We start from the raw sequence: 24158 nt of genomic DNA, 5'->3' as shown, positions 1-24158 counted from the left end.
GTCTCACCCAGGCCAGGTGTGAGTGTGGTGGTGGTTGTTTATAAGGTCTCAACCAGGCCAGGTGTGAGTGTGGTGGGTATGTGTGTGTGTTTAAAAGGTCTCACCCAGGCCAGGTGTGAGTGTGGTGGGTATGTGTGTGTGTTTAGAAGGTCTCAACCAGGCCAGGTGTGAGTGTGGTGGTGGGTGTGTTTAAGGTCTCACCCAGTCAAGGTGTGAGTGTGGTGGTGGGTGTTTAGAAGGTCTCAACCAGGCCAGCTGTGAGTGTGGTGGTGGGTGTGGGTGTTTATAAGGTCTCACCCAGGCCAGGTGTGAGTGTGGTGGGTATGTGTGTGTGTTTAGAAGGTCTCAACCAGGCCAGGTGTGAGTGTGGTGGTGGGTGTGTTTAAGGTCTCACCCAGGCCAGGTGTGAGTGTGGTGGGTATGTGTGTGTGTTTAGAAGGTCTCAACCAGGCCAGGTGTGAGTGTGGTGGTGGGTGTGGGTGTTTATAAGGTCTCACCCAGGCCAGGTGTGAGTGTGGTGGTGGGTGTGTTTAAGGTCTCACCCAGGCCAGGTGTGAGTGTGGTGGGTATGTGTGTGTGTTTAGAAGGTCTCAACCAGGCCAGGTGTGAGTGTGGTGGTGGGTGTGTTTAAGGTCTCACCCAGGCCAGGTGTGAGTGTGGTGGTGGTTGTGCGTGTGTCTCACCCAGGCCAGGTGTGAGTGTGGTGGTGGTTGTGCGTGTGTCTCACCCAGGCCAGGTGTGAGTGTGGTGGTGGTTGTGCGTGTGTCTCACCCGTCTCATGATGCCAATGGCCTCTGTGGACAGGAAGCGAGGGTAGCGCACCTCGTCGTTCACTATGCTGTCAAACACCTCCTCCTCATCGTCGCCTGGGAACGGAGACTGAGACAAACACCACGCAGTGTTACTTTCGTCGACTAAAACAAGTTTTTGTCTTTTAGTTGCATGTGGATCTCTTCTCCACTAGTCCCTCCCTAACATTTTAGTCTAGTTGCTGACAAAATAGTTAATATATTTAGTCTTAGTTTTAGTCATCATAGCTTAGTTTTTATTTAGTTTTCGTCAGTAAAAAAAAAGGTAGTTAACGAACATAATTATTTTTGAGGGGCGATAACCCCTCCTATGTCCAGTTTTTGGTGTGTGTAACACAAACATTAAATGCCATTGACGATGAATGGACACTATTGAGTGTTTGTGTAAACACAAAAATTGCGTAACACAAACATTTATGACGAAGGTGAGGATGCAAATTGTGATTGGCCGGAATGAGATGATGTATGATGATGTACGATGATATGACACTTTTTTTCATAGTATTACTCGACGAAATCAATCTGGTGGGTCCATGTCTGTGTCCTCCTCACCTCTCCCACCAGCATCTCATAGATGAGGATGCCCAGGCCCCACCAGTCCACCGCTCTGGTGTAAGATGTGTCCGTCAGCACCTCAGGAGCCAGGAACTCTGGGGTCCCACAGAACGTGCTGGTCCTGTCCCCGTAACCCATGCCTGAAGGGTGGAGAGAGCAAGGTTATGATGTTAAAAAAGGCTTTACTTATTATCATTTGTCAGGGGCGCTTACCCTTCCTATGCCCAGCTTTGAGGGTTTGTGTAAACGCAAACATTGAAGAAGAAAGTGAGGACGCAAATTGTGATTGGCCGGCGTGATATTTGTGATGATTTGATTGGTTGAGCACGGAATGTGATGTATGGTGATATATTTAACACTGGCGTACGGGAGGTTCCTCCAGCAAGGGCCTCAGTCACTCGCCCAAAGCTATAGCCAAAACTCTGCAATAGAACTTGGTTGGTCACCCATTTTACATTTGAGATCAGCCCGGGGAGTGACATAATCGCTTATCCAGCGTTGCCCGTCTTTGGGAGGTCCATGTGCTTCAATGTTCTGTTCTGTTCTGTTGCTACCAGTCCGGAGCATGGATTTATGGGCTATTTTCCAAATTGCAGAGGGGGGATAGAAGATCTTATAGGCTACACTGTAATGAAAGGGCTCCACCCTAATAGAGAAAAATTAATAACCTTGGCGGAGAGGAGGGGGTGGAGGAGGTGAAGAGAGCAAGGGGTGAGAACAGAGAGGGAGATGCAGAGGAAGAGAGTATTCGCTAAAGGTCCTTTCAAACAGGCAGTGATTTAACGCGCACACGCCCGCGACACACCACACCTGGATTCTGTTTAGCTTTTTTTATATAGGCTTGCATTGTCGCGCTCCTCTTGAGCAGACCTGTCGTTGATCCAGGCGACGTCTGCCTTCATCGCCGCCCGTTTGAAAGGACCTTAAATGCAGTGCTTCTCCAAGGGTGGTCTGGGGAACCCTAACCCAGGAAAATGAGGAACACTAGTTCTATGCGAAGATGACAATCAGTAAATCACCTTCTTTACACAGCCCGAAATCTGCAATCTTCACAAAGCCCTCAGTGTCAAGCAACAGGTTGTCCAACTTCAGGTCCCTGAGAGAGAGAGAGAGAGAGAGGTGACCATTGGTGGAAAGTAAATAAGGATTTACTCGAGTACTGTACTGTACTGTACTGTACTGTACTGTACAATTTTGACATACAGTACAGTATTTTTTACTACAATTGAGTTTATCAATTTCTTGATATTTTATGCTTCTACATCTCAGAGGCAAATATTATACTTTTATTTTTAGTTACTACTTACTTTGCAGATTTATATTAGTAATACAGCGCACGTATTAAAGATGCAATCCTAACATTTTTGTGTGTGGAATAAAAACATTATTTAAACCACATGACCTGACGAAGATGTGACTGATGCATCGAAACGTTGTCGCTTTTTTACTTTTTACTTTTGCTCCAGTGCCTCCTTTTCTCCTGTAACCTGTCCTGCCTCTGAGATGCTCCCTAATCCCTTCTGATTATTTAAACCAATCTGTTGTGCTGTGTTCAAATAATCTGCTGTGCTGTGTTCAAATATAACTAGTATGTGTTTGTGGTTGGTTTCCCTCCTTCCTCCACCCCTGTGGTCGTGTAGGACCTCTACTGGTTGAAAAGTGCTATTACATGAAGCTGAAAAAGCACAAATTATTTATTCAGTCCAAACTGGTCTCTGTAGTAGTAGATAAGCAGTAGAAATGTTGGCGGCACTTGCGCGGTGGTACCCGGTTCACCTCCGAGTATGACAAATAACCTATGGACTGCAACTTTAACTGATAAATGATGACATATCAGTACAGGTTAAAAATACCCTTTAACAGCTGCCTCATTAAAGTGATGGACACATTAATGCATTACTAATTATATTATGGTGAACTGGACCATTCTGCAGCATACTGTAATGAGTACTTTGATGTCAATACTTTTGTATATAAAAAACCCAGCAACTGCTGCTTCTGTGTGACAATGTAGTATGATCAACTAGGACATACATTTACAAAAACATAATAATAAATAAAAAAGACTATGGAGATATTTCGGATATTTTTAATACAGGACTTAAGTTACTCACCGATACACTATCTTATGGTCATGAAGGAACTGCAGACCCAGGACCACACAGGCTGAGTAGAACCTGACATGAAACACACATGCACACATTTAACATCTTTATTTGCATTTATTTGCATTACAAGGAATACGGGTACAGTCAGTAAGCATCGCCTTCTCCATACTGTATATGGAGACTGCCAATTATCACAGACACTGAACAGAATTTAGCAATATTTTGTCTTAGCTCTCGGCTTGGACATTACAGAGGCTTCCAAATATGAACACAGGTAGTTTACATTTGTAGCCAAGCTGTATAAGCATCCTTAAGACACTTGTACTTAACCCATTCTGACCTGAGATCAGATTCATACGAGGTTTCCGCCGGACACACACTGGTCTGATGAACCCATTCTGACCTGAGATCAGATTAAAAAAATGTCAGTCGCTCTTCGATTTTTCAAAAATAGCAGACCTACAAGCTCGTATCGCGCCACTCGGTGGTGCGATATGAGCTTGTAGATCTGCTATTTTTCAATAGCTAAAGCATAACATGATGCCAACACCAAAATGGGTGCCCGGTCAGAATGGGTTAAGCACCTTGGCACGCACGCGCGCGCGCACACACACACACGCACGCACACGCACACGCACACGCACACGCACACGCACACACACACACACACACACACACACACACACACACACACACACAGGTGGCCTAAGGGTTAGAGGAGCGCCCTTGTTGCCGAAAGGTTGCCGGTTCGATTCCCCGGATGGGCAGGAAATGTCTGGGTCAGGAAGTGATTGTCATCACTCACCCAACACCGCTGAAGTGCCCTTGAGCAAGGCACTGAACCCCCAACTGCTCCAGTGCTGCTGTGGTTGTACTGGTCAGCTCCCAGGTTTTAATGTGTTTGTCTGTCTGTGTGTCTCTATCTTAGAGTATATATTAATAGAGACGGCACCGGATTTCTCCTCCCATTAAAGCGCATGAGGCGATTTTACTCCTCCTTCCGGGTAGGAACAGAGTGCATTCTGGGATGGATTGGACCCAAACACATGAACGCGCTGGCTGTTGACTATCATTGCACGCGTTCACATATGAAACAGCGTTCACGTGTCATCATGAACGTGCACAATGATAGTCAACGGACCAGCTCTGGCCCAGCGCTGCAATACCAAATTCGGCTACTATGTTCATTTCGCCTCAGGGTTTCCTCCGGGTGCCGTCTCTATTAATATATACTCTAAGGTCTCTATTTGCAGGGCGTTGCTGAAAATGAGCACTTGTGCTCAGCTACTACCCTGGGTAAATAAAGGATAAAAGAAATAAAAGTAAAAACACACACACACACACACTCACACGGCGCGCGGCTCGGTGAAGACGTCGGTGTGGATGTGCATCATGAGGTCGCCGCCGGCCGTGTACTCCATGACGAAGCACACGTGCTCCGGCGTCTGGAAACACGCAAACAGGTTGACCAGGAACGGGTGGCGGGAGACGTTCACCGTCTCAAAGATCCTCTTCTCACACATCAGACTGAACACACAGAGAGAGAGAGAGAGAGAGAGAGAGAGAGAGAAAGGGGGGGGCAGGGGGGTAGAGTAATGTGGAGAGATGTGGATATACATTAGAACAGTGGGGTCCGGACATGATACTGATTATTATGATGCAGTATTATTACAGACAGTATTAACGACTGTGCGGTTCTTAATGTAACACATTACTACATTATTACATTAAATCCTTTATTAGGTTTTGCGCTCATTATGTTATTACATTATGAGCTTTTATAAAATGTTTAGTTTGTTACATCATGAACCATTATTACATTATGGGTTGCTACAACATGCTTCCATATAGAAGACAAGCTGGCTGAATCCAAATGACCTGATAATTGGCACGTTGTGTCGAGTGAGCAAACCCGGTGAGTTTTACCTGTCGACTTCATCTCGCGCCACGATGTCTCCCTTCTTCAGGGCCTTGATGGCATACAGGCTGCCCGAGCGCTTGTACTCCGACAGCAACACCTGTCACACCGTAACACAGACCAATGATGTGTTACTGTAGTTTTAATCACAACATTTAGCAATTGTATCATGTCAGTATGATAAAATACTACTAACCCTATCCATAACCCTAACCGCACACGAAGCAACGGAGTCGGAGTAATGGGATGTCGGAGTTATAATAATAATGGATTGCATTTTTATAGCGCTTTTCTATGCACTACGTGGTTACTCAAAGCGCCCCTTCATTCATACATTGGAAGGTGAGGCGGCAAACAGTCGACGCCAGCTTCCTCACTTCCCACATTCACACACATGTAGCTAGACAGGAGGAGCCGGGATTGGAGCCGCCGACCCATGGATCATTGGACGACCTGCTCTACCTCCTGAGATAATAATAGACCAATGGATCATTGTACGGTAACAAGAAGACTCGCCCCGTTTCTGTTTTCCTCCCAGAATCTTCCCCAGTGAGGGGTGGGAGAGGCTGGACAGCAGACGGCTGGACTTTGAATTTCTCTAACTATAAACTTTACAAGTACAAAGTAAAAATATAATTTATGAAACGCTACTACAGTGAAGTCTGTTCACAGAAGTTGTGAACCCTATGTGGGGATTATCTGACGAGGTACCATTTGAGGGGGCAAAACCTTACATATACTAAATAATACTAAATTGTTTATAGGTTCAATATAAGTCAAATAATATAGCCTTTCCACAGGAGTATCTTTTTATATTTTTCCAAAAAGAATACAAACAGCCAATAGCATATTACAAAGTTATCCCCCTCACTGGGGAAGATTCCGGGAGGAAAAACCTGCTCTACCTCCTGAGACACAGCCGCCCATAATAGGCATTATAGGCCTATTATAGCCTGCTGAGCTGAAGCTATTGTGACAATAAATGGTAAAATGGTAAATGGTGCATTTATATAGCGCCTTTATCCAAGGCGCTTTACAGAGATTGTGCATTACATTCACCCATTCATACACCGATGGCAGCGGAAACCATGCAAGGCACCAACTAGCACATCGGGAGCAATTAGGGGTTCAGTGTCTTGCTCAAGGACACTTCGACAGTAACTCTGGGGGAGCCCGGGTTCGAACTGGCAACCTTACGGTTACCATCCAGGCACTCTACCCCTGAGCCACCGCCGCCCCACAATGACATGCTGAGTTTCTATGCCGGTGTTGCACAGAAAGACAGCATGTATTAGCCTGGTAACGTGGAAATTAAACCATTACAGTCGGTGTGAAGTTTTTGTTAACGGGTTACTGTACCTTTCCAAAGTGTCCCCTTCCCAGCACCGCCATCAGTTTAACGGGTTACTGTACCTTTCCAAAGTGTCCCCTTCCCAGCACCGCCATCAGTTTGTTAACGGGTTACTGTACCTTTCCAAAGTGTCCCCTTCCCAGCACCGCCATCAGTTTGTTAACGGGTTACTGTACCTTTCCAAAGTGTCCCCTTCCCAGCAGGTTACTGTACCTTTCCAAAGTGTCCCCTTCCCAGCACCGCCATCAGTTTGAAGTCCTGCAAGCACACTGGACCCCGGCTCAGCCTGACACACGCATGCACATGCACACGCACACACACACACACACACACACACACACACACACACACACACACACACACACACACACACACACACAATCAATCAAAATCATTCAACATTTTCCATCCATTTTTTGATTAAACAATAGTAGATGTACTGTACAATCAGTGGTGCGCTGTGAGCTTTAATGTATAAAATATGGACAAAAAGCTTAAAATGATTGAGACGCTATATTATCTAGTTTAGCTGGGGACGCCCCTGGAAACCCACCCCAAGGACCCCTAGGGGTCCCCGAACCCCACTTTGAGAACCAATGCGGTAGCCTACCTACAGTACAGGAAGGGGACATGTTTTGTTTTTAATATTCCGTTTTGTCCCGCTGGTGCAGTGCAGTAAAGAAGTAAAGGGAGACATATTGACTAGCCTTTTGTTTGCACACAGAGTTAAGCCTCTCTGGTACATCGGCGTGGTGTTGCATTGTGAGCTTGTAAGTCTATTGTTTTAGGCTGCTGTGCCTGAGGCTGAGTATAAATGGGGCTTTAATGAAAGAGTAAAATAATGAACACTGACTGGCGTTGTGAGCGTTTGTTACGAAACAGCTAGGCCAGCTTATAAGAACATACTGAGTGTGGGTGTGCTGCTGGACTCGCACTGTGCAGGGCAGGCCATATTGTGCACTCAGGTGTGTGTGTGTGTGTGTGTGTGTGTGTGTGTGTGTGTGTGTGTGTGTGTGTGTGTGTGTGTGTGTGTGTGTGTGTGTGCGTGTGTGTGTGTTTCGGCACCTGCGTGTGGAGTTCTGGGAGAGCGATCTGGCCGGCCGTTGGCTGTCAGGGACATCCGGAGGTGACAAGGGCTCCGTCGTCGGCATCTGTTCCTGTGAGAGAGAGAGAGAGAGAGAGAGAGAGAGAGAGAGAGAGAGAGAGAGAGAGAGAGAGAGAGAGAGAGAGAGAGAGCAATGGTCGCAAGATTAATAAAACCTACAGAACCAGTGGTTAGGAAGTAGTACTGTACAATACATTCAGAATTTGACAATACAGTAAAGATACCAAAGCATTGACACTAAACGTAAAAGTACTCATAATGCAGAATGTTTTTTTTTTTTAATATTCCGATTGTTATTATCGTGAGAATGATGGCTTCCATTATCGCATTGCAACTTGTCAGGAATAGAAAGCCTGCAGTTTCTATTAGCTTTGATTCCCCATCGATGATGTCACTGGTCTCTGAACTGCCCACAGGCCTACAATGAGACAGACCGAGTAGAATAAAATGTGGCATTTTAACATGAACATTAGTGAGGACTAATTATATGAAGGTAGGTTGAAAAGTGAAGCGTTCCTTTAAACCACTTCACTTCACTTCACGCATCATTTAAAGTTTAAATGATGCGGCTGATTTGAATGGCTGTGCTGCTGTGTAGCTCAACCTATATTACACCAGCATTTATCACTTCATATTATGTTTTCTTTTCATAATCAAAAAATCGACAAAAATAACTAGCAACTAAACGCTGTCAAATAATGTCCGTAGTGTAAGAAAAAGGACAATGTGTGGAGTCGATGTAGATGAAGCGTTATCACTTGTGGCGTGGAGGGGTGTTATCACCGCCCGCCATGCCATGAATTCCGTGTTACCGTTAATTACTAATCTCTAACAAAAATGATAAAAGTAAATTAATCCCCCTAAATCCCCTCCAATGTGTTGTCCACACCATCTGCCACATACTCCTCCATCTCTCCAGGGCTGATTCTTTAACTCCGTGAGGGTGAAAACAGTACCCAACGGACCTGTACGGGCAAAACGGAACCAAATGCACCCTCACGGAGTTCAGTGGAACACTCAGGGTTCTGGCAGGGTGGCATGGAGCGCGGCCAGCAGACACACACGGCTCTCTGTGGTTCACAGTGGGGGACAGTTTTCACACTCTCGGGAGTTAAATAGACACTTTTTTTAAATTGTTTGCTGTGTATACATCCCAATCTGTCTCCCCTGTTTCACTGCTTCCCTCATCCTCTCTTTCCCATTACCCCCCCCCTCTCTCTCTCTCTGTCCGTCCGTCAATCCGTCCGTCCGTCCCTCACATGCGTACATCCGATGTACTGTATGTACTGTATGTCTGTCTGTCTCTCCCTCCCACTCTCCAGCTCTCTCTTTCTGTGCGTGCGTGTGTGCGTGCGTGTCTCTGTGTGTCTGCCTTTCTTTGTTTTTGACTAACTCCAGGGCTTTCGAATGCAGGAAATAAAGTCAGTGGTTAACATAAGCCTAGGAGACTTTCACATTTTGCTCATACGACACCCGATGAGATGAGATGTCAATAGTGAATTGAAAAGCTGTTCTGCTCCATTCAAATGGGAGAGGAGAGGACATGAGGTTCTGACCAACGGCCAGGCACCACATAGTAACCCAAATGTTGACGTATGAGAAATCACCCCCCAGAGAAGTAAAATAAACACTCTTCCATTATGTCCCCATCACTTGATTTTCTTTTCGTTTTCCTGCAAACCCTGCCTTCCTTCTCCCTGTCTTTTCCCCCCTTGCTTTATTTATCCATCTGACGGCTCCCTCCCTCTGTCCCTGTGTCTATCTGTCCCTGTGTCTATCTGTCCCAGTGTCCCTCTGTCCCAGTGTCCCTCGGGCCTCTGCCCCTCTGTCCCTGTGTCCATCTGTCCCTGTGTCTATCTGTCCCTGTGTCTATCTGTCCCAGTGTCCCTCTGTCCCAGTGTCCCTCGGGCCTCTGCCCCTCTGTCCCAGTGTCTCACCGGCGGCAGAGCAGTGTCCACCACATCTCTCCTGGTCTCTGGTCTGGGTAGATTGTTACCTTCCAGGGTTAGCTTCTCCACTGAGATCTCCCTGCACACAGACATGTGCACGCACACGCACGCACACGCACACGCACACGCACACACACACACACACACACACACACACACACACACACACACACACACACACACACACACACACACACACACACACACTTGAAGAAGCAGGCCGTATCACTTCATAGTTGCTTTTATCCAAAGTGTGTATGGTATTTTTAATACCAAAGAAAAAAAATAAAAAGACAGATGAGAGAAGACCATTACTGCATCAAAAGTTAATCAACAAACCCTGTGTTGTGGGAGAGCGTGCCGGACGTGAAGCTGGGCGAGAAGGCGGGCGCTTGGTTGCCCGACGGGATGGCGTTCCTGAGCAGACGCACCCATGTGGCGATGTCCACGTTCATCTGACGGGCTCTGAGGAAGGCCTTACCTGCAAGACACACACACACACACACACACACACACACACACACACACACACAGTTCATTATTTCGATGCCCGCTAGGTGGTAGCATAGGCACACCTAACCTGCCAGCCATCCGCTCTCACTCTACGATCCTCTGTTTAATTTCCGGCTTATCAGTGAGGTGGGGGCTGTTGTCATGAGCCCAGTGATCGTTAGCCGTAGCTACAGTATACCCCTTAGCTCTCGTCAGAAACAGTTAAATGTCCGTAGTGATGCGAGACAAAGTCACAAATGACTTACGATCGTCGGGATGCGCGACAGCTCACCATGGACAGCGCTCGAAGCTTTAGAGATATAGGGCTTTGAAAATCCTCTTATAATGGAGGCTCAAGGGAGCTGGATTTAAAAAATCCCATAGCTGGTGGGGACGGAGGCTCTCCATAGCGACCTGAGCAATGCTAAAAGGTAAATTGACGGTCGCCACTTTCATATATGGAGTATACGGGGGGGTACCAACATGTACGTAGGTGGCACATGCCGTACCCTTAGCACAGAAAGAATTAACTGCACTTTTCTATGAGTTTCAGCCCTCGAGAAAAGCCATGTAAGTTAAATTCACTGCCTGTATATACTCTCTCACCTTCTAGTTCACCCTAAATGGTTTTAAAATCTCTTGTCATAGAGTATACAGTGGTAGTGAATTTTAATCCCCTGGCTGCTGTTTCGGGATCCGGTTTGTCTTTTCAAAATAAGTCAGTAGATCAGTAAATCTGATCCTAGATCGGTACTTGGAGACATTAAAAACATTGGCCACGTCTTTCTATTCCAGTTTCAGTTTTTATTTGTGTACGGTCCAGGAAGTACATATTATGTGATGCGTTTTTTGTCACGCAGGATTCTCAATCAAGTTTCTTACACTAAATTGCATTTTTTGAAATTGTTGGCTGTGTACGATAGTTTTCTTTCATATCTGATCACTTTGAGCCTCCGGTACGATAATTTAATATTTCCCATCTGGGCAACACTGCACAGAATACGGATGCTAAGGTTTGAAGTGGTTCAAAGCAACAGCAGTGTGCGTTATCTTCACCTTGCTGTTTGGAGAAGACTTTCTTCTGCCGTCTGAGCCGGGGTCCTCTCTCTATGACCGGGTTGAAGAAGGTCACCTGAATGACACGTTACATTTACAACGTGGTGTTATGAGTGCATGTGGTCATGTGTTGTGTGTCCACATGTACTGTATACAGCGGTAGTTCTGAAATGTATTCGTGCCAAGGAGTCGGTAAATGTCAGAACAAATTTAGCTAGGGACCCCCCAGCTAAATTAAGGTGCGTGCGTGCGTGAGTGCGTGAGTGCGTGAGTGCGTGACTGCGCGTGTGTCACCTCAGCCAGCAGCAGCCCCTGTGGCTCCAGCTCCAGTTGGACCTGGTGTCTCTGGTTGTCCAAGAAGTCCTCCAGTTTGAGGTACTTGAGAGCACACAGGGAGCGCCAGTCCCTCCAGTACACAGACAGCTCCATCTCCCTGGACTGCACGGGGGACACAACACCAGTGTTGCAAAGTTATTACTTAACGTAGTGTTATTACCTTTTTCCAGGGCTTTTATGCCTTTATTGACAGTGAACAGTAGACTGACAGGAAAGGGGGAGAGAGATGGGGAGTGACACACAGCAAAGGCTGTCGGGCTCGGCAGTTGAACCGTCCGTCCGTCCGGCCTAGCAGCCTAGGTGCCCAGACGGTTGAGCTAACCGGGCCATAACTTTCACATTTTGAGTAATATTATTATTATTATAATATATATATTATTATTATTATATAATTGACTATTTTCCAAAAGTAAATAACCATTGGTGGTACTGAGTGTTGTGCTAATGGTAGACACATCCACAGCCCACGCCAGCATTAACAATGTATAGGCATTTGGCAGACTCTCTTGTCTAGAGCCACTTACACTAACAGGGTAAACAATCACAAACACGCATAGAGCCTCCGAGAAACTAGCATACCAGGTAGCCTAAAACCAATGGTTTTCAACCTTTTCAGGTATTTAGTTTGACTCTCTTCCACAAAAGAGATCCAGTAGAACTAAAAGACAAGTCATTTTATGTTTGGTTGCACTGTGAAAATAGCAGATCTACAAGCCTCAAAAGACATGTGAACATGTGACTAAAACTGCATCGAAATGTGCTGTCAAAATGAACACAGGTGTGTACAGTAGTGTGGTGTCTCTGGCCTCACTCTCTAATGAACACAGGTGTGTACAGTAGTGAGGTGTCTCTGGCCTCACTCTCTAATGAACACAGGTGTGTACAGTAGTGAGGTGTCTCTGGCCTCACTCTCTAATGAACACAGGTGTGTACAGTAGTGTGGTGTCTCTGGCCTCACTCTCTAAGGAACACAGGTGTGTACAGTAGTGTGGTGTCTCTGGCCTCACTCTCTAATGAACACAGGTGTGTACAGTAGTGAGGTGTCTCTGGCCTCACTCTCTAAGGAACACAGGTGTGTACAGTAGTGTGGTGTCTCTGGCCTCACTCTCTAATGAACACAGGTGTGTACAGTAGTGAGGTGTCTCTGGCCTCACTCTCTAAGGAACACAGGTGTGTACAGTAGTGTGGTGTCTCTGGCCTAACTCTCTAAGGAACACAGGTGTGTACAGTAGTGAGGTGTCTCTGGCCTCACTCTCTAATGAACACAGGTGTGTACAGTAGTGTGGTGTCTCTGGCCTCACTCTCTAAGGAACACAGGTGTGTACAGTAGTGTGGTGTCTCTGGCCTCACTCTCTAAGGAACACAGGTGTGTACAGTAGTGTGGTGTCTCTGGCCTCACTCTCTAAGGAACACAGGTGTGTACAGTAGTGTGGTGTCTCTGGCCTCACTCTCTAAGGAACACAGGTGTGTACAGTAGTGTGGTGTCTCTGGCCTCACTCTCTAAGGAACACAGGTGTGTACAGTAGTGTGGTGTCTCTGGCCTCACTCTCTAAGGAACACAGGTGTGTACAGTAGTGTGGTGTCTCTGGCCTCACTCTCTAAGGAACACAGGTGTGTACAGTAGTGTGGTGTCTCTGGCCTCACTCTCTAAGGAACACAGGTGTGTACAGTAGTGTGGTGTCTCTGGCCTCACTCTCTAAGGAACACAGGTGTGTACAGTAGTGTGGTGTCTCTGGCCTCACTCTCTAAGGAACACAGGTGTGTACAGTAGTGTGGTGTCTCTGGCCTCACTCTCTCCAGCTCCACGGTGAAGGTGTGGTCCCACGCCTGCTGTCCCACTGTCTTCCACGCCGTCTGTCCTACCACCGTGTTCTCTAGCTTCAGCACCACACACACCTCCGCTGGACGGACGGATGGACAGACATGCACGCACACGCACACACACACACACACACACACACACACACACACACACACACACACACACACACACACACACACACACACACACACACACACACACACACACACACACACACACGCGCATATTCAGTTACACACACAGGCATGGAACATATCTTGAGATAACTTTGCACCTTGCTGAAAATAGCCGATCATCATGATGCGACTCTTTGTGAGCTTGTACATCTGCTGTTTTTGGCGATTGTACCAGTATAAATGAAAAGAGTGAATGTGGTGAAGGATCATCATGTGAATGTTAATTAAATGCTCCACGATAGTGTGTGGATGTTCTCCCCATGTCCGCTAGGGTAGGTACCCTCACAAAATAGGTGAAAAGAAGCGGCTTGGACTCATGCATTGAAGGAAGCATGAGGTCAGTCCGTTGCTCTCCCCAGGTAGACAGAGGGAGTGTAGAGCCCAGGATTACATTAGATAATTGACAATTGGACCTTAATCCGGAAAGGGTTGAAAACTACTGCTTTAAAGGGGGCTTCAGGATGGCGTGTGACTCACAGGAGAGCTCGTCGGTCTTGCCGGGGATCCTGAGGCTCATGCTGCTGGTGCTGCGGCCGTACAGACCGCTCAGCTTGAAGGAGGAGCGCCCGTCCCCCCCGACGGCACTGTAGGAGGGCAGCACCACGGGGGTCCCACGGCTCCGCCCCGGGACCGCCTCCAACAGCCCCACGCAGCCCAGCAGACGCACCTGGAGGGTACCTGACGACACACACGCACATGCACACACAGCACAGGACAGGAGGAGAGAGGGGGTGAGACAGAGAGAGATAGAGAGAGAGAGAGAGGGGGTGAGACAGAGAGAGAGAGAGAGAGAGAGAGAGAGAGAGAGGGGGTGAGACAGAGAGAGAGAGAGAGAGAGGGTGAGACAGAGAGAGATAGAGAGAGAGAGAGAGAGAGAGAGAGAGAGAGAGAGAGAGAGAGAGAGAGAGAGAGAGGGGTGAGACAGAGAGAGAGAGAGAGAGGGGGGGGGGTGAAGAACAAAGGAAAGAATGGAAGAAACAAAAAAGGAAGAGAATAATTAAGAAAGAAAGAAAGAAAGAAAGAAAGAAAGAAAGAAAGAAAGAAAGAAAGAACACATACAGCAGGTATGGAAAAAGTGTATTATGTTATCAATAAATCTCACATTTTCCTGAACAGAGAGTGAAACTCACACAGAAGCCAATACTATGCTTCTATTAAGCAGCCCTTCTAAAAGCAGACACATCTCTCCTCTCTATATACTGTATGTGTCACTCCCACGCCAGTGGGAACCACCTGGTTTCAGCCTTGAGTAGCCAAGGTTACTTATTGTCTGCTGAAACCCATTGTTCTCTGCCTGCAGTTCAACCCAGTTTATCATAGAACCGCTGTGTATGGACCTGGACCGGACTCTGACTCGCAGCTCGCCTAATCAGTATCGGAACCGACACTCCACAGACGGCCTTCACGGAACCCTGACCCCCGCTATCCCTATACCGGCGACCCCTCTGTCTTTTCCCTTTGACTTCATTAAAAGCTTGCTGCCTGCTTTTGAGTCCTATTCTTTCTGGTGCCTGACAGTATGACTACAAGAAGTGCTGTGCTGTGTAACCTATTTCATGGATTCTGGGTTTGTTTTCAATTCATACACTGTGGCTTGGTTTCAATTAAGATTCTCAGAATCTATGGGCCATGCTTCGGACAGAGGGTACTATTTAGCCTGGAATCATTACCATTTACGGGTTTCTGAACCGATCGGGAGCACCCATTAACTTTGTTGTATAGTCACTGGTTGTAGTCAAATAAACCTGATGTTTTGGGAACCATCTAGACAATCTACAGCTGTCAACATGCCGCATCGCCTGCCAAAATACATTAGTCGACTAAATCTGCATTTGATTTAGTCAATCTTAGACAATCTTATGATATTTAGTCAAATAAGACTAGACTGAAACGTAAAGACTTCAGATGACTAAATATGAATACCAAACAACTCACCCCTTTACCAACTCGCCTCGGGCGTATAGCCGGCGGAACTGCGCAGCCTGGTATTCCTAAAGTATTCTCTCAAGAACAGATTCTGTGCTGCGTTAACAAACAGCAGAGGGTGCCGTTTTCTTTTTTTTTGCAGATGGGTTCCCAGATTGTTCCTAAAGTAACCCAAGTAAATTATGCTTAAACGGTTAAACCTAACCCTATTCCTAAACTTAACCCCAGTAAAACTATGACTAACCCTAAACATATTTCTAACCTTATTCTCAGTAAAACAATTACCATTGTTCACCAATCACCATTAACATTTCTTTACGAACCAGGGGCCAAAAGCAACAGGTATAAGTTCTCCTTCGTGCCTGTAGCTATCAAGGCTCTAAATGCCGATAGGAGGAGATAAATTCTATCTGTATTATCTGTATTAATAGTTTTATTTTTATTTTTATACAACTTTCTGGAAAAGTTATGAATTATAATGTTACACTGATACCTTGAACTGCCATCCTGTTTTAAATGTTCTATGTGTACTATGTGCCTTTGCTGTGTTTTGTGTCTCATGTTACCTGCCTGTGTTATGCCTTGCTGTAAACCAAATCGCCCCACGGGGACAAACTAATAAATGAACCTGAACCTGAACCTGAACCTGAAAACAGAAATGTAATTTGTATTCCTAATCCCAGAGTTCCAATGTCCAGAAACACAATTAAACTCGCTAATCACGATCATTCACACGACAATTAATCGCGAGGTGAAAATGTCATAATCACGCGACGGCCCTACCGGTGAGCGGAGAGGGTTTGCTGAGTGTGCTGTACTGGTTGTGCATGTAGGGGGCGCCGTGGAGCGAGGAGAGAGAGGAGGAGGAGGCCAGCGCCAGCTCCTCCTTGATGAGGCAGGCCTTGGGGTGGTCCTCGGGCAGCTCCACCAGCCGCTGCTCCAGCGAGCCGCGCAGGAGGTCCAGGCGCTGGGACGACTCGCTCAGACCGCACTGTGCCTGGAGGACGCGCCGCACGCCATGGGGAGAGAAGACACAGCCATGAACATTCTAACCACTTAAAACACTCTATAGAGCACCAAAGTCTGATGAAATTTCACATCCTACCCGGTTTGCGTTCCACCCCCCCCCCCCCCCCGCCATTCTGAATTCCTAGCTCTCTGGTGCATAGCGCTTCTCCTTAAAGGGCAAGACCCCTTTGGAAGAGGTTTGGTTTGTGTAGTTACCTTGCCATGACGTAACTCCAAATGTGGACAAGAAATCAAAAATAATTGTTCCAGTGATTAGAAATTGATCATTAAAAAAAAATACAGTATGCTCCTCGTTGACTTACATTGTACGCTGAAACAGCTCTCAAAGTCACTCTTTTAGTATGTTAACAAACACAAAGCTGATTCAGAGTCAGACAATATAGTGCATCACCAAATTAAAATGAAAAAAAGAAAAAAAAGAACTCCAGGTGACTTTGCCATTTGTATTAGGAAGAAACCACGGACTGGATCCATGGATCCGGAAACAGATCTTCAAATAGTAAAATAAGTATCCCGACATTATAATTCATTTTTAATACTACCCATTAAGACCAGAGGCCCATTCTACAAAATATCTATATCTATATATCACCTTTTCATGTCAAGGACCCGCAGAATTATTATGTATTTGGCTGCAGAGCAATTTACAATTACAATTACAATTTAGGCATTTAGCAGACGCTCTTAATCCAGAGCACTTAAGTAACCAAGAACAAAAAACTAAAACATGGTAATACATCCAAAAAAATTGTCATCATGAATCCTACGTGAGCTTAAGAACCTAACAGTGGAATATCTATCTAAGGAAACTATACACTATAGAGTGCTATGTCTACATAAAGTGCTATTTAAGTTACATAAGTTGAGCCTATATGCATACGCCTGTAGGAGGTCGAGGCTGGCTAGGGCAAGTACTACGGCAAGTGCTATGGGCTAAGATGGAGTCTGAAGAGGTGCGTTTTCAGACGGAAGATTGGGAGTGAATCTGCAGTTCTGATTGCAATGGGAAGTGCATTCCATAGTTTGAGTGGAGCGTTGTCCCGGCGCTTTTAGCAAAGGTACTTTCAGCTTCCCTGAGTCAGCTGATCTGAGCACTCGGGAGGGTTTGTAGTGTGCGATCAGACTTGCAAGATATGGCGGTGCCGTACCTTTGGTTGCTTTGAATGCCAGCATCAGAGTTTTGTACTCTGTGCGGGCAGCGACTGGGAGCCAATGGAGGGAGCGGAGAAGTGGGGTGACATGTGAGAATTATGGCTGGTTAAAAACCAGGCGAGCTGCGGCCTTTTGGATCAATTGCGCATGCCGGTAGGCCAGTAAGGAGGGAGTTACAACACACAGCGTCTCCATTGTGACCTCCAGTGAGTCTGACCTCGGCTATAGCCTTCTTCTCCTGGACCTTGCCCGTTCCCAGCAGTCTCAGCATGTTCTTGGCGCCCTCTGCCATGGCGTGTTCCACGCGGTAGTGGTGCCACAGCTCCTCCACCCGAAGCTCCACCCCGCACATGTCCGGCTTACCTGAGAACAGAACAGATGGAAGTCAAGGAGGGGGAGGGGGGGGGGGTCAATCGAATGGTTTCACTCTGGAACTGTAATTCTCAACCTGTGGGTCGGGAGCCCCAGGGGGGTCCCCACATGATTTTAGGGGGTCTCCAGATGACAGCTGACAATTTAAGGACTTTTAAGACCTTGAAAAGACAAAAGACAATGAATTGGATTTGGACTGTAACAATAATAGCAAATGCTCAAGGCCTGAATTGTCTTGTTTTGTTCCCAGCACAGATGAGTGGCTTCCAGTACATTAAGCCACGCTGCTATTATGTGCCATCCATTCATTCACTATTATAATGAGCGGTAGTGGAGCATTGGCTCCTTATAAATGGCTCGATAGATGTGATTTTAATGTAACACTTGCCCCTACTGGTACTAATAGTCATATACTGGTGCTCATTAACGTCACATAGATAGGTGAACACAGACACAAATAGATAGGTGAACACAGACACACGGACATTGCTGTTCCTTGGAGTGGTTGCACCACTCAAAAACAGCAAAACAGTAGCAAATTGATAAGCTCAAAATCTACTACTTTTGAGTGACACTGTAGTATCAAGTAGGGCAGTGGTTCTCAACCAGTGGTCCTTGATAGGGCTTCCAAGTTGTCCCCAGCTAAATGATGCAGAGTTGGTTACCAAATGGACCCTTATAGATATTTAACTCTCCAGAGCGTAAAATTAAATCTAGGTTTAAGTTTAAGCTCTCAAGAGTTCAATTGATAAACAATTCTGCAAAATAAGTCTACAATTAGAGAATGTATAATTATTGTTATCTTGATCAACGTTTGCCTGTTATCTCTCCTATGGTACCAACATCAACACAGCATGGAATCGAGCACAATATCTTATTCAAAAATCAAAAATATTCTTTCGTATTGGGTCTGAGAGGCTAAATCATATCAAATGGTGTTCCGTGGCTCAAATGGCGAAAAGAAAAACCATTTAGGTTTTTTTTTCTTTTTTGCTATAATTAGTGTAGGTGGCAACAAGAACCCCAAAAGGGGTTCCCGTCCTGAATGGGCTAATGGACCTTGATACGAAAAGGTTGAAAAGTAGGACATGAATTTATTTTAAAATAAATAAATAATAAAAGACAGTGTGGAGATAAGAGGTTTCTGCGCGACAGCAATGATATTGTGGTGAATGATTGACACGGCTGTGCTGCGGGCATGTTCCCTTGGCGATACGGTAACGAGGTCTGACTGAGACAATAAGCAGTAGTCCCTGTTCGTTCAATTAGCCAACCAGAGCTAATGAGCTCTCTTATGTTGCAGCAACATAACACCAACACTACAATTCTTGACCATTGTATTGCTGTAGGACAAAGAAAAAAGTAGGTAGTAGGTTCCGTAATGCAATTCTAATGGTCTTTAGCACTAAACAATAATGACGGATTTAGCCACGCCGGGTCACGCCCCGAAATACCCGTATGCGAGTCTCAAAGACTAATAAGAAACGAAAATACATCGCTTGGATGCACCTGGACGTGACCCAGCCGGGGTGATCAAGTCCCGACTTACGTCCCAGACCCACTAGGGAAAGACCAGGGCCACACAATTCGTTGCATCCACTCCGAAACTACTCTGCCGGGACTGGGAGGTACAATTCTGGTATGTGGAGGGACTAGGCTCTGTGGGTTGACTCCTGTCCGGGCGTTGGTTTTACATTTAGCCCTCGTCGACGTGACCTGTTTTTCTTTCTTCCATATCATATGCTTCAGGGTTTTATTTATGGAGCGAGGAGGGTGTGGTGTTCTGGAGGCGTGTTTTCCTGAAACACAGGTGGTCTATTTTTAGGACGTGGTCTAACAGATGTAAGGGACATTGTGCTAGTGTATCGCACTAATGTATTCCCATGCCGCCTGGGAGGAGGCTCAGACAAGGAAGGGGAGGGCAGAGACATCCATTAGAGTTATGTTCCCAAAACAGCCCCTCTCTCTCTCTCTCTCTCTCTCTCCTTTGTTAAATGAGGCATGGCTTTTAGCTGTTGGCCGACATCAAGGCAATACAGGAACATCAATAACACCCTGACCTGAGACTGTGTGTGTGCGTGCACGTGGTGTGTGTGTGTGTGTGTGTGTGTGTGTGTGTGTGTGTGTGTGCGCGCGTGCGTGCGTGCGTGCGTGTGAATGGACGTGTGCAGGTTTGTGTGAAGGTGTCTCTATCTCACGCCGTTGGGAAGAACACATCGATCCGTTTAGGGAGCTTCTGGGAACAGAGAGACGATAACGGCTCCTTTACGCTACGCCCGTGTGGCGGGCGGCGGAAATAACAGATCCCGAGCTCACATCGTCACGTCCATGACGCGATGTTATACTCAGATAAGCTGATGGAACCTTCCTTTTTTTTTTTTTTTTTAAGATATTTTTTTGCGGCTTACGCCTTTTATTGATTTTTTAAGGGACAGATAGTAGGCTGACAGGAAACGGGAGAGAGATGGGGGGATGACATGCGGTAAAGGCCGTGTCGGGTTCGGGAGTCGAACCCGCGGCACACCGCGACTGGATCACCAGTCCGGTGCCCAGACCGTTACGCTACGGCCTGGGCCGATGGAACCTTCCTTAAAACAGTGGCTCTCAAACCTTTCAGGGCTTGACACCCCAAAACAATCATATTTGAACTGGGGACCCCACAAAATAATCATAGCCTATTTAAACTGGGGACCCCCTAAGCCCCAACCAGACAAGCACCTGGAATAGTAAGAGTTCAGTTGTTTCACTCTTTTCTTTGTGAAAATAGATGATCTACATTCTACAAGCTCATAGCACCTGACACAGCCATAGGATATTTGTCGAAATCTAAAGTTGATATAATTGAATTTGAGGCCTGGGCCATGGCTCAGTGGTCCAGGCACCTTGGCTGGTAATCCAGTCTGGCAGTGTGCCGGGGGTTCGAATCCCGATCCCCGACGGCCTTTACCGCATGTCTTCCCCCCATTTCCTGTCAGCCTACTGTCTGTCCCTCCATATAAAATAAAGGCGAAAGCCACAACAATAATAATACCGGTAATTTAATTTTAATGGTTTTTTTTTTTGGCAGCCTGTTTTATACCAGCTGCATACCGAAAATAGCCGATATACAAGCTCACAATGTGTCGCACTGCGCCACGATGTAAATTGGCTGTTTCCAGAGTGTGACACCCGCACGCAACCAAGCATAAAAAAGTTCTACTGGATCTCCTCTACACTAGTCCCTCCCTGACATTTTTCAAATTTGTTGGCAAAAGTGTCAATAAGCAATGTAGTGAGAAATCAGTAACGTATAGCCTATTTGTGACAACACAACGAAGCACCTTGGTTGTCTTCGGTCTGCTCCGTGGCCTGCATGGACTTGCGGATCTGCATGCGGATGATGTCGATCTTAGTCTTACTGTCCTGCAGCATCTGCTGAGCGGTCTGGAGAAGCTTCTTGTCCTGCAAGGAGACACACAGACAACATGCCCTTAGTTTGACTTCTTCTCGCTACCAACAGTAACTGGATGTATATTCTTTTATTTTTATTATTACACATCCTGAATCCTGCACCTGAGAAATAACCCAAAGTGTGAAAAGCAAAAAAAACTGAAACTAATAAAAACTAAACTAAAACTTAGCGTTGTCACAAAAAAAACTAATAAAAACTAGCAAACGAAACAACAGAAAAAACTAATTAAAACTAACTGAATTTGGAAAATAAATGTGAAAACAAATAAAATAAATCCATAACTATTATAACCACACACACACACACACACACACACACACACACACAGTTAATCCGTTTTAAATTCAAATATACAATACCTTGAATGGTCCCTTTTTGGTTTCTTTAAAGGCTTTTTTTAATAGGAATGTGAGCTTGAATGTGAGCTTTCTTAGAATTAAATAGGGCTTCAGACTAATCAATGTAGTTGAAAAAATATATATATATTTTAATGTCTTTGCGTCATTCGTCGATTCATTAATATCGAACTAAAAACAAATAAACAAAATAAATTATATATATCGGTATGAGTATCGTATTTCCATATCGGTGCATCCCTAGTTTCAAGTAATCTAAAAAGAAATCGGTCGTAAGCAGTGAGACAATAATGTATGGTTCTGCCCTACAGTGGAGTGGACGCAGTGAGACAATAATGTATGGTTCTGCCCTACAGTGGAGTGGACACAGTGAGACAATAATGTATGGTTCTGCCCTACAGTGGAGTGGACGCAGTGAGACAATAATGTATGGTTCTGCCCTACAGTGGAGTGGACACAGTGAGACAATAATGTATGGTTCTGCCCTACAGTGAGGTGGACACAGTGAGACAATAATGTATGGTTCTGTCCTACAGTGGAGTGGACACAGTGAGACAATAATGTATGGTTCTGCCCTACAGTGGAGTGGACACAGTGAGACAATAATGTATGGTTCTGCCCTACAGTGGAGTGGACACAGTGAGACAATAATGTATGGTTCTGCCCTACAGTGGAGTGGACACAGTGAGACAATAATGTATGGTTCTGCCCTACAGTGGAGTGGACGCAGTGAGACAATAATGTATGGTTCTGCCCTACAGTGAGGTGGACACAGTGAGACAATAATGTATGGTTCTGTCCTACAGTGGAGTGGACACAGTGAGACAATAATGTATGGTTCTGCCCTACAGTGGAGTGGACACAGTGAGACAATAATGTATGGTTCTGCCCTACAGTGGAGTGGACACAGTGAGACAATAATGTATGGTTCTGCCCTACAGTGGAGTGGACACAGTGAGACAATAATGTATGGTTCTGCCCTACAGTGGAGTGGACACAGTGAGACAATAATGTATGGTTCTGCCCTACAGTGGAGTGGACACAGTGAGACAATAATGTATGGTTCTGCCCTACAGTGGAGTGGACACAGTGAGACAATAATGTATGGTTCTGCCCTACAGTGGAGTGGACGCAGTGAGACAATAATGTATGGTTCTGCCCTACAGTGGAGTGGACGCAGTGAGACAATAATGTATGGTTCTGCCCTACAGTGGAGTGGACACAGTGAGACAATAATGTATGGTTCTGCCCTACAGTGGAGTGGACGCAGTGAGACAATAATGTATGGTTCTGCCCTACAGTGGAGTGGACACAGTGAGACAATAATGTATGGTTCTGCCCTACAGTGGAGTGGACACAGTGAGACAATAATGTATGGTTCTGCCCTACAGTGGAGTGGACACAGTGAGACAATAATGTGTGGTTCTGCCCTACAGTGGAGTGGACACAGTGAGACAATAATGTATGGTTCTGCCCTACAGTGGAGTGGACACAGTGAGACAATAATGTATGGTTCTGCCCTACAGTGGAGTGGACACAGTGAGACAATAATGTATGGTTCTGCCCTACAGTGGAGTGGACGCAGTGAGACAATAATGTGTGGTTCTGCCCTACAGTGGAGTGGACACAGTGAGACAATAATGTATGGTTCTGCCCTACAGTCAGGGGTTAAAGCCAAAAAAAATCCCAAGACTGAACATTTTCAGACCACTTTTCAAACCATGTGGCGAACCCCCCACATTTGCACCGATCTACCCCTGTCCTAGACAGCGATAAAATAAATAAATACAAATGAATCATAAATTAATACCATGGCGCGTGCAGCGCACACCAAATTTTGGGGTTGTAAAATGATGTTTTCCCAAAGTTGCCTTTACCGAATGTGTGTCAATCCATGCTTCATTTTATAGAAGCAGCTTTTGAAGTTATGTTGTATTATATTGCTAGTCCGGCCAATCAATAAATACTCTGAAATGACTGTAGGGCTTGCCTTTACAGCCACATGGTGCATAGCAACAGTGTGTTAAAGTTAAAAAAAAAAAACCCAGAGGAAGACACTTATAGGCATGTAGCCTTCAGTAGTCCATTATGCACCTGCATTATAAGGTTGCAAGTGAGAACAAAAGTCAATTACAAGAGAACCCATTGGTTTTGGCAACTAAAATGGGACAGTGGGATAGGTGGGCAGTGGGCAC

General features: G+C 45.8%; 1 protein-coding gene across 2 annotated transcripts in view; it reads right to left on the bottom strand.

Moving 5' to 3' along the window:
* The window catches only part of LOC310869820 (serine/threonine-protein kinase N2-like), a 76969-nt gene that overhangs the window by 2313 nt on the left and 50498 nt on the right, over window positions 1-24158 (bottom strand). For both annotated transcript variants that reach the window (XM_083780761.1, XM_083780760.1), the window contains exons 4-20: window positions 21477-21597; window positions 18002-18147; window positions 16387-16600; window positions 14155-14355; window positions 13471-13580; window positions 11638-11781; window positions 11344-11419; window positions 10135-10276; window positions 9784-9874; window positions 7807-7898; window positions 6955-7027; window positions 5399-5490; window positions 4823-4999; window positions 3479-3541; window positions 2384-2460; window positions 1362-1504; window positions 772-879 (exon numbers count right to left, since the gene is read on the bottom strand). In XM_083780761.1, the coding sequence (XP_083636887.1) occupies window positions 772-879; window positions 1362-1504; window positions 2384-2460; window positions 3479-3541; window positions 4823-4999; window positions 5399-5490; window positions 6955-7027; window positions 7807-7898; window positions 9784-9874; window positions 10135-10276; window positions 11344-11419; window positions 11638-11781; window positions 13471-13580; window positions 14155-14355; window positions 16387-16600; window positions 18002-18147; window positions 21477-21597 (2070 nt within the window). The remainder of the gene's footprint in view (window positions 1-771; window positions 880-1361; window positions 1505-2383; window positions 2461-3478; window positions 3542-4822; window positions 5000-5398; window positions 5491-6954; window positions 7028-7806; window positions 7899-9783; window positions 9875-10134; window positions 10277-11343; window positions 11420-11637; window positions 11782-13470; window positions 13581-14154; window positions 14356-16386; window positions 16601-18001; window positions 18148-21476; window positions 21598-24158) is intronic.

The sequence above is a fragment of the Protomyctophum parallelum genome (assembly GCF_964188405.1).
Source record: "Protomyctophum parallelum genome assembly, chromosome: 13".
Classification (NCBI taxonomy): domain Eukaryota; kingdom Metazoa; phylum Chordata; class Actinopteri; order Myctophiformes; family Myctophidae; genus Protomyctophum; species Protomyctophum parallelum.
The sequence above is the reverse complement of the archived record's forward strand: the minus strand, read 5'-3'. Positions and strand labels throughout refer to the sequence as shown.